Below are 11224 nucleotides of genomic sequence, written 5' to 3'. Positions count from 1 at the left end.
GATGAGTTTTATCGACAGAAGAATGGATGGTTCCCCAGTGTCTCCTATAGTGGCTGATTTGTACATGGAGGAAGTGCAAAGAAAAACTTTGGACACGTATATGTGGTGAGGTTCCAAGCCACTGGTTCAGATATGTGGACGATACGTGGGTAAAGATTAAGAGAAGGGAAAATGATTTATTTTCTGAGCACATTAATTCAGTGGATATAAATATAAAGAGGAGATGTGGGACAATAAACTTCCTTTCTCGGATTGTGCTATAAGAGTGGATGATGCCCGGAGATGACAAGTGGAAGTGTACCATAAACCCACTCATATGGCCCAGTATCATATGTTTGATTAACACAACCCATTAGAACAAAAACTGGGTGTGATTCAAACTTTACAACATCGAGCGGAGAGTATACACACGTTTCCAGAGGCCAGAGAACAAGAGAATAAACACATCAAATAAGCATTAAAAGAAATGCGGATATGAAATAGGACATTTATCAAAACTCAAACAAAATGAAAAAGGGAGGTGAAACAGTTAGAACAAAAGAGAAAGAATTTCCGGGGAAAAAAACGTTGTCCCTTATGTAGCTGGAGTATCTGAGAAGTTCAGAAGGGTTTATTGCTGTGTATTTCAAACCAATGACTACTTTGAGACAACGTTTAGTCTAGGACAGGATTCCCAAACATCAAAGAAGTAATGTTGTATATGCTGTTAACTGTTAAGGGTTTATACATAGGAGGAACAAAACAGCCACTTTATCGACGAATGGCGGAGTATAGACTTGCACATTCTTCTGGGCAGGATTCAGCAGTCTTCCTGCATCTACAACAAAAGAAACACAATTTTCACAACCATGAGGGGAGAATACTGGAAAGAGAAGAGAGGTGGTTTGAAAGAGGAGTAAAAAGGAAGTGATTAATGTAAAGGTGGAGTGTCCCTCTTTGAAGGGGGTTTGAGACATCATCTGTCCCACGGCTATGATGCTGTGCCGGAAACACTGCCACGACGCTGCAAGGAGAGATCGGGTTGCTCCGTCCGGAGTCTAGGAGGGGCACCATCATGAGCAGTAACACCATCTACTCTGGCATGTGTGCACATCTAGTAGTCATATGACCTCTATAGGTCTGTTGAGCATGTGACATTTATGGATATATTTGCCAGAGTTACTTCCTGTTTTTACAACTGATTTTAATAAAAATGTAAATTGTTTAGAATGTTTTAACACCTGGATGGTTTAGTGATGAATCTACAGATTAATTTAGTAAAACTAAAACGGAAAAAAAAATATAAAGATAAATAGTTTAACTATTAAACTATTTTTTAAAGTGAATTTTACAAAAGCACATGACTAAAACTAACAAAAATTAATGTGAAAAGTGAAAATACAAAAATATTTAAAATACTAAAGTTCAAAATATTAATAAATTCTATAATGATATATAAATATATCTATATACAGTGTTCATTTAGCTCAAGTGGTAGAGCATTGCGTTAGCAAGAAAAACTTAAAAATTGATAGCCTGAATGCATTGTAAGTCGCTTTGGATAAAAGCATCTGCTAAATGCATAACTTTAAATGAAAGGTGTGTTAAATTAGGCTAAGTTTTTTTTATTCATAACAGAAGCATTACTTGGCTCTCTAGATACATGTCTAGATGTGAAAATCCATACATTGCTATGTCCCAGGCACTGCTCATTAAATTTGAATGAGAGTAAAATAGTCAAATCAAAAAAAAAAAAAAAATTATTACCATTAGTGACAAAAAAACCATTAGTGACATCATTACAACAGATTTTTATTATATCTTCAGTGGCGAGAATTTCAACTGCTGAGGTGATTAGCAGTTGACTTTTCCACTGACAAATTTTCTTCATATAAGTTTGCTTACTTGTTTTGCCAAAGCTTAACATGTCCACCCTGTCGCCATAAAATATACAGGAAGTGATTAAAATACAATATTTTCAAAATATGTAAGTTTAAATATACCAAATTCTCTTCAACAACCAGACTAACTATTTAGCTAGTCACAGTTTTTTGTAAGCTAATATGCTAATTGAAGCTCAAAATGTCCACCCTGTCGTTGTTAAAAAATGTCCACCCTGTCGGCTACTTAGACTCAATGGGGTGGACATACACATGACAGGGTGGACATAGCATTCATTTGTAGTTAATATTGCAATTTATAGAAATGTTATATTACATTTTATAGAAACATCTGCTGTAGATAATAGTTGTAATAAAAAAAATATCAATGTGATTGAGAATGTAATTATATATTTATTTTTTTAAGTTGAATAAATGTTTCATTGTCATATTTTGTCATGCTTTTTGTGTTCTGCTTTATGTGTCCACTCCGTCGTGGGCTCGTCCACCCTGTCATCTTGGTATTTTTAAATCATATTTAAAATAATAATGTAATCATACCTATATAATCCATTGTGCTAGGTGTGGGGGCAATAACATGCAAACAAAAAACTGCATCCAAATATTCAAATATTTCTCCAAATAAGAAAAAATGCATGTGCGAATTGTATGAGATTCTTTAAAAAAAACATTGTTTACATAAAATCTTTTATGTATTTATAATTTGAAAGCAAACAAATAACCCTGTTTAGGAAAGGGACATCATACCTTCCGGAAAGTATCATTTGTATCTTAATAGTGCAATGAAAACATATTTAACTGTAATTTATATGTCCACGACAGGGTGGACATATCTATGCTTTATGCTCTAAAAAATGGCCTATAATTAAAAAAAAAAACATTGTGGGAGCTCAGACAATATATTTATTATAGTATTTGAGTGTCTACTATTATGACATGACATAAAGTGAATGGTAAAAATAATCAAAATGTGTGAGTATTGTGAGGGTTGAAAGGCACTCTATGGTGATATTGACCCATATATACCTCATGCTGTCATGAGCTGTGTTCTTTGGGTTGACACTATGTGGACCACTCTGGACCCTTTTGCTGTTTGGGCACAGTGATGTGGTGCTGGTGATCTCTCTCCTCTGGGTTCTCTTCACCAGGGGGAAAGTCTAAGGTCAGAATTATAGAGAAATCATAACTGTATCAAAGACCCAACTGAAAACTCATCTCTTCTGTCAGCACATCCCTTTCACTATTCTTTAATCCCTCATTGTTCTATCTTGTACTATTCTAAACAATGTAAACGGTGTATTAATAGTGCTTCTTGTGTTTATTTCCTCTTAATGATGAATTGCTTGTAATCTTTATTTGTATAAAAGCGTCTGCTCAATGAATAAATGTAAATCTAAATGTAATAAGAAATGTGATCAATTATACGAAAATTGCATGACTTTGCATAGAGACTGAGCGCTAAGCGTCATAATCTGAAGACCACGCCCACCGGGGGGAAACAATCCAACGCTCTCCTTCTATGTCTCCTTGTCATTTCTGGCTTATAACAAAATACAGAGCAATGCCTTAAAGCTGCTATGTGACAAGGTTTACAGTAAAGGTTTACGTTTTTATAAGCTGTCGACCCCAAAAACACGAGCATTAAGGTCACAAATAGTGTAATAAATTTCAAAAGGAAGGTTAGGAAAAGGCACACTGATATAAACCAATAAAATGTAGTTTCTTAATATATTTCCTCCGCTCAGATTCACACAGAGTGGTGAAATAATCCTTTGAAATGATTAAAAATAATAAATGTTTCCTGTCGCCGATTACGTTTCCCTCTAGTACGTGGGCGCAGTACCACTTTTGTGTCCTAAACGCTCGTTTTTTGGGTCGACAGCTTATGAAAACGTAGTTCTGTTTTTTTTTTTTTTTAGCTTGTTTGCTGTACACCTTGATTGCTGTACACCTTGTCACATAGCAACTTTTAGGCATTGCTCTGTTTTTTTTGTTATGAGTCAGAAATGACAAGGAAGCAGTTTAGCGCGATAGAAAGTAAATGGAGAGTGTTGGATTCTCCCACCCCAGGCGTGGGCGTGGCCTAAACACGCTCTGTCTCTATTGGCTAACTGTCTCCGTCGTACAAACTCTTTTGAATTCTTATTGGCCAACCCAGCAGTCAATCATCAACAGTACGTTCGCCTGACGTCACTCTCAGGAAGCGGCAAAATAGTGCTTTCATCGGTGTCAATTTGAGTCGGCCAAGTTGCGTCGTATTAAACTTTAAAATAGACCGTTTTAAAAGGTTCACAGAACACAATAACGTTATTCATTCCTATCGGGTATATTTAATTTAAGGATCAGAAATAATATTTTTCTTTCCGAAGGTATTTCATCGTCAAAAGAGTGTTTCAACAATGCCGAGAGGAGGCGAGTAACGTACCGTGTGCTTGCTTGAGAGCTATTTAACATACAGATAGAGACAGCAGTGTAATAATATATATATATATTCAAGTTAAATGTATGGCCTTATAGGGTACTGTTAATGGTTGGAGCTTTTCTTTAATGGGTAAATCACGGTGCATGTAACGTTACTCTAGTACAAACTCAGGCCATGCTGGACCAGTGCAGCCACATGTATTGTCTGACCGATAAGTGTACAGTTTCATCGACGATTCTTATTAATGCTCAGCTTAATTGTAGTATTACATAGCTGCATGTATTGCCATTGCCTCTTAGTGTTTTGTGTGTATGTATTTGTTCATTATTTATTTTATCTTGTCTTGCCCACCACCTTAGGCAAAAAGAACCATAAGGGCCGTGGGAAGCAGTTCAGCAACCCTGAGGAGATTGATCGGCAGATGAAAGCTCAGAGGGAAATGGTGAGTGTAACATTACTAGCGTTCATCTTCTTTCACCTACACACTCCTGAAATTGACACAGTGGAGGTGATGATTGCCCCACATTAGTTTGTATAATGGAAACTGTGATTATTTTGGGTGTAGGAAGCGAATGAAGGGGCTGAACGTGGAAGTTCATCAGAATCTGAAGAGGAGAGCAGCAGTGATGATGAAGTATGAGATTTGAAATTAAACAGTTCATCCAGAAATGCAATGTCTTTTTAATTCACCCTCGTTTCAAACCTGAAACAATTAAGTTAATCTTTGAAATGCAAATGAAGATATTTTGTATAGAAAAACATGAGAAATACATTTCTGTCCCTCCACTAAAATTCCACGCAACCAACATTTTGATGTTTCAAAATATTTATACCTTTATATTTATAGCTAGGTTTAACCTAGCTGTTCTGAAATTTATTTCCAAGAATAACAGATTCAATTTAAATTTGATTTACCTATAAACATTGATCAACGCACATACATATACAGCACAACAAATATGGTAAACATAAACTCAAAAAAGGCTTGATGTGAAAACTGAAGAGGTTTGTTCCAGCAAATCCAGCAAGAACAGTTGAGCCTTTGCATGTTTATTTATGAATAAAGATCTAAATTATATCTGTTCATCATACTAAGCGATCATGTCAGAAAACCTTTTCTACATTTAAATGCTATTTGGTTGCGTGAACTTTCAGTGGATGGACAAAAATGATGAGAAAAATATTAGAAGTATCTTAATTTGTGTTCTGAAGATGAGTATAAGTCATGTGGTTTGGAATGGCATGAAGGTGGGTAACTGATGAGAGAATTTAAATTTTTGAGTGAACTAACCCTACAATATAATGATTATTTGTATTAATACATAAACCATTTTATATAAGATGGGGAAGGTGCTGCAAAGGCTTTTTATGGTTTATGAAGGGTTTTATTTATTTTTTATGTTGATTTCTTTTCTCTTGAAGCAACCTAAAAGGAAAGGTGTAGAAGGACTAATTGAAATCGAGAATCCGAATAGGGTCTCCCAGAAGAGCAAGAAGGTTGTGGAAGTCGATGTCGATGCACCTAAAGAGCTCTCACGTCGCGAAAGGTATGGGGGACAACATATACTTGAGAACCATAGGGTAAAATAAACTTTTTTTTTCTTTTTATCAATATTATTATTATTATTTATATATATATATTAGGGCTGCACGATGTGTCGTTTAAGCATCGATATCGCGATGTACGAATCCACGATAGTCACATCGCAGGATGTGCGATGTAGGCTGTCGTAGTTGATCCGTTTTTCATTAACTGTACGGGCCAGCTGCTCCCCGGCCCTTGACGAATGTGATTTGCGGATTAATTGCACAGCTTAACCGTCATAGAGTGAAAGTTTATAATTGACAGGACTGAAAACCATATGCAAGTTTAACAGGGCAGAGAAAGAGCGCGCGCGAGAGAGACCGAGAGAGAGAGAGCGCGTGAGAGAGAGAGAGAGCGTGCGAGAGTGACAGAGAGAGAGCACGCGAGAGAGACAGACAGACAGACAGACAGAGAGAGAGAGAGAGAGAGAGAGCGCGCGAGAGCGGGCCATTTTCAAACAACACGAGCGCTGTCTTGCTCTCTCTCCCTCGCGCATATTAATCAATTGACACGATGGTGTCGATGTTTAAATCATTTAAAATGAGAGTGTTAGTGTGCTCACCCCATTTTTGTTTGTAAGAAAAAATATTGCAATATATATCGGAGAAAAATAAAATATCGCAATGTCATTTTTTCCCAATATCGTGCAGCCCTAATATATATATATATATATATATATGCTTCCCTGTGTAGGGAAGAGATTGAAAAGCAGAAGGCTAAGGAGCGGTACATGAAGCTGCATCTAGAAGGGAAGACCGACCAGGCCAGGGCAGACCTTGCCAGGCTGGCCATTATAAAAAAGCAGAGGGAGGACGCAGCAAAGAAGAGAGAAGATCTAAGGAAAGGTGAGATGATCGCATAAAGTCTTCTAATGAGAGATCAATCAATAGCTATGGTTCCATCCAGCGTTGCAAATTTAACTTGAGCACAAAAATTGGAATATCGCATAAAACATTTATGAATACAGCACCGTTTCCATCCAACAAAAGTTGTTCTTTAAAAACTGGCACTAAATATCATTAAGAAAAAGGTTTTCTCTTGGTGCTTGATTCTAAATAAATGCGACTTCTAGTTCAGTGTGACTTATATATGTTTTTTTCCTCATCATGACGTAATTTTGGACTGGTGCGACTTATAGTCCGAAAAATACGTAATTTGCTGCAGTAGGAGGTGCCACTCTGGTTCTTTTTTTGTATTTTAATAAATTACTTGTGGATCATAATGCACAGATTAAATGTGGTCATGTTTTATTTTACTTTTGGAGGCAGATGCCTGTTGTTTGGGAGCGCAGTCATGTAATCGCATTCTGGGATGTTATTATACCAAATCACCTTAACAACTTTGGCTCAGGCATTTTAGAATGGCCATAACAAACATTTCAGAAACTGTTTAACAAGATTGGTCTGCTGGTTAGTCATCCCATCCCATCGTGCAAAGTCACATGTTTTTTGATGGGCATTGAGGAATTTATTTAGTAATTGTTTTTCATCATAGTTCATGCACGTTTTCTTTATTGGTTAAAAAAACTTGTCAGACTAAGTTAAAGGATTGGTTCACTTCCAGAATAAAAATATCCTGATAATTTACTCACCCCCATGTCATCCAAGATGTTCATGTCTGTCTTTCTTCAGTCGCAAAGAAATTAAGTTTTTTGATGAAAACGTCTCAGGATTTTTTTCTCCATATAATGGATTTAAATGGTGGCCAATGGGCTGAAGGTGAAAATTGCAGTTTCGATGCAGCTTCAAAGGGCTCTTCACGATCCCAGCCGAGGAATAAGGAAGGGTCTTATCTAGTGAAATGATAGGTAATTTTCTAAGAAAAAAAAAGGATATACTTATTTAACCTGTTAGCCAGCACCCCGACGCGGGCATACTCAGCGCCCCTCAACTCGCACGTGTCAGTGTTTACGAATAGATTAAATGAAACAGGAAAAATTTAATCTTGACAAACTATGTATCATTATAAAGATCTAAGCCTCAAGCATTGACGACAGTTCCCTGTTTTTCAATGGAAAGCTTATAAAGACTGTATGTGCTACATTTGTGTAAGCAGTACACATAAAACATGAACAATGGAAAGGCTGTACATACCAGATTCATCGTAATAACGAGTCATAAACATATCCACAGCTGTAAATCCCGGTTTAGTTAGGAAGGTAAGGGAAGCAAGTTTAGTCCAACGAAGCAATAACATAATATGGATCAAATTCCTTTGTTTACGTTTCAGTTCTTCAGTGACAGAACTGTTTGTTTCCGTTATGGAATAACTCACGCCAAGAAACTGCATCTTGGTAGTAAAAAAAGGCATGGTTTTGCAGCGTACAGTGTCACAAACAGAATGAGACGATCCATCTGAAAATTTTGGCGCTCCCTCGTGACGCGCTCTGACGCACCTGTCAGCTGATGGAGGCGGAACTTATAGCGAACGCCTTTTTCTTCGTTTTATTTTTCAACAGTTTTTATATATTTGAGTGTGTTTTTATGTTGAATGTAAATGTATCTGCATGATTACCATCTGTTTGAGTGCAAATCAGCCCAAATCAGCTCGCTATTACTGTATGATCACGGCTATCAAAGAGAACGCGTCTAATTGAATAGAGTGGATTATTTACTTTATGGCACATTTGTGTTATTACCATCTGTATAAGTGGCCATCAGCACATCAGCACTTATTTGCATCGTAATTCATTGTAAATACTGCATTTCTAGCAGTCTCAGGATTTTCTGTAATTGGCAAACAAAGTTAAATCTTTTTTTATTTTTCTTATTATTCTTAATTTTCTAACTCAAATTATTCTTATTGTATTTTTCTAGTGCTCAAATAAATCACTTACATGATGTCTGCATGACCTTTCCAATGTGATTATGTAAGTCCGTGAATTTGCAAATCCTTTAAACGCATTTATGCACATTTTTAGAAATTTATGCGCATCTTTCCATTCCATTCAGCATTTATTTTTTTGAATGCTATATCCTAAAATGTGCATAATAATACGTGAATGGAAACATCGCTAATGACCACCTATGTAATGGACAAATCTTCCTGTTTTGTGGTGTGCACATGTTGAGAGATGCCCAAACCAAGCCCAGTGGGCCAAAGTTTGCCATTATAACCTTTGATATGACCTGCAATACAAAAAAAAGGCATTGAAGCATACCTCATTGTTACATTGTAAATGTAAGTGAATTTGTGTTGTTGTGTTTTTTTTGTTTTTTTTTTTGTACACTTTAATATAATAAAATTGAAGACAATGCTTTTACTTTTGGGCAAAGTCCTTCAGTTTGACTTATGGATTTTCATAGTAGTATGTTTGGTTTGTCTCCTTGAGATAATACTGATGAACTAGTTAAAGGGATAGTTCATCAAAAAACTCCTTATTCTGACACTGATATTGTCTGCTTTTTAAAATGTCTTTCAGAAAAAGAAGCAGAAGAGGCCAAGTCGAAACGCTAGTCCAAGCATCATCACACAGGACAGGGCTTTTCTGGGGAGGGAGGGAAGGGGACAAGTTATTTAGAGGAAACAGCTCAGGGGAATCCATACATGTCATCCTTCCATCCATCCAAGTTTGGAGGATTTGGAGATTTGTAGGAAGTCAAATGGGAGGTAGTGTATGGCGTTGGAGTTTGTTGGGTTTTTGATTTTCAATACCACCAATCTTCACTCACCATATCCCTCCCCTGACACCTTCACTGTGCTCAGACTCTAAAGCTGCTGGAGTTTACTCTGTTTCTATATTTCTATGATGCTATCACCATTACTTAAGTTTGGGATGTTATGGAAGAGTGAGGTAGGGTTGCAGGTGTGCTCACGTGAGCTGATAGGAAAGAATGAAGCAGGTTTTTGTGTGGAACAAACAAACACTAACTAGACATTTTGTCATTTTATGTAAAGAACGACATCAGCCCTTCTACTGTACTGTCTGTGTGGCCTCATTCTGTTTAAGTACAAAATGCATCTGTAGTCATTTAAAGTTTAATAGAAGGGTATTTTGGTTGTTACCTGGTGAATTCAGGATGCTGCAGATAACATCCTCATTTAAAATGTTATTGTTTTTAAGTGCTTAAACACAATATAATGCAATATCAATAAAAGGCATCACTAGGACAGTATTAAAGTAGCTGCTTCGTCACAGCCTATTGAGCTGTTGCTTGTCTCCACATTCACCACATCATCTTCTATAATGCCCCTTTACTCAGGGGTTTGCATTTCTCTTGAGGTGGGACCATTGCTATTTTTTTTTTTTGTCACTACTAGACTCACTGGTGTATCCTCATAGTATTTTGAAGAGTTTTATGCTTTAGCCCACTGCTGGGACCTGACTTGCCTTGACCGTTAAAGGAAAGCAATATTACCGATGATGATGATGGTGCAACTTTTTTTTTCCAGTTCTTAAACTCAATTATTTACAAAGTATTTTAACATTTGTAAAGCACTCACCTGTAGTGATGTAAGTAATTACTTGGGGTATTTATATGAAATCAGTGATCAGTAGTATTCCTTATTTGAAACTTTGTTGTATGCAAATAAATAAATTGGTAAAAGAATAAGTGTTTTCTCTTTTGTCAGTCAGTACTTTTGCATTTCAACACAGGGATATTTAGTTCATATTATTGATGTAGAAATTTGCAATAAAAATACTTTAATTTAATAAAAGCTAATCGAATATTAATTTCTTTTACATTTATTTATTTTTTTAAGATTCATTGAAAAGTTCATTTTTCGTAGCTTATTTAATCTAAGGATGTGATAAATCTTGACGTTGAGGATCTAGAAGGTGGAAAAATGGTTAAAAGGATGAGACCTGCATGCGAATAACATTTTTAATCGATTATTTAGGTATTCTTAGCTATTAATAAAATACTCTGATTGTTCGGTGAAGCATAATACTGTAAGCTGCCTCGTGTCCTGAAGCCGAGCAGCGAGTGTCACGTGTTCCAGTTACTTTTCTCAACGCTGTTGTGAAAGGACCAATTATATGTGCTTGTGGCTTGTGGCCTGTGGCTGTGTGCTTGTGTGTTACACAAATAGATGTTTTCCAGTATTCAATACAGTGTTTAATAATTGATGAATAGATTCTTATTCTAAAGTTAATCACTAGTTTTTTTTCATGTAAATATCATAGATCAATCCGTGTAATTTAAAATATTACAATTCAAGTTTATTTGTTTAGCGCTTTTACAATACAAATCATTACAAAGCAACTTTACATAAAATTAACTTTCTACAATATTTAGTAGTAGCTTATAAGTGGTGACTGTCAGTTTGTGTGCATATGACAGGATTTTCCAGAAATGTTTTTATACAAGACGTAGTCTTAGTAGTAAATATTTA

General features: G+C 36.1%; 1 protein-coding gene across 1 annotated transcript; it reads left to right on the top strand.

The window, feature by feature from the left end:
- The first annotated feature begins 4051 nt into the window (after positions 1-4051).
- LOC132121434 (28 kDa heat- and acid-stable phosphoprotein-like) lies at positions 4052-10440 on the top strand. Its single transcript, XM_059530795.1, has 6 exons — positions 4052-4292; positions 4662-4744; positions 4868-4936; positions 5725-5849; positions 6581-6732; positions 9309-10440. The coding sequence occupies exons 1-6, from the start codon at positions 4280-4282 to the stop codon at positions 9341-9343; spliced, it is 477 nt and encodes a 158-aa protein (XP_059386778.1). The 5' UTR covers positions 4052-4279; the 3' UTR covers positions 9344-10440.
- Positions 10441-11224: the final 784 nt, after the last annotated feature.

This window comes from Carassius carassius, chromosome 39, assembly GCF_963082965.1.
Source record: "Carassius carassius chromosome 39, fCarCar2.1, whole genome shotgun sequence".
In the NCBI taxonomy this organism is placed as follows: domain Eukaryota; kingdom Metazoa; phylum Chordata; class Actinopteri; order Cypriniformes; family Cyprinidae; genus Carassius; species Carassius carassius.
Note: the sequence above shows the minus strand (reverse complement) of the source record. Positions and strands in the feature narration are given on the sequence as shown.

Coding starts and splice junctions, on each gene's coding strand:
- LOC132121434 (XM_059530795.1), top strand. Junction 4,745..4,867: donor TGAAAGCTCAGAGGGAAATG/GTGAGTGTAACA, acceptor TTTTGGGTGTAG/GAAGCGAATGAAGGGGCTGA. Junction 4,937..5,724: donor AGAGCAGCAGTGATGATGAA/GTATGAGATTTG, acceptor TTTCTCTTGAAG/CAACCTAAAAGGAAAGGTGT.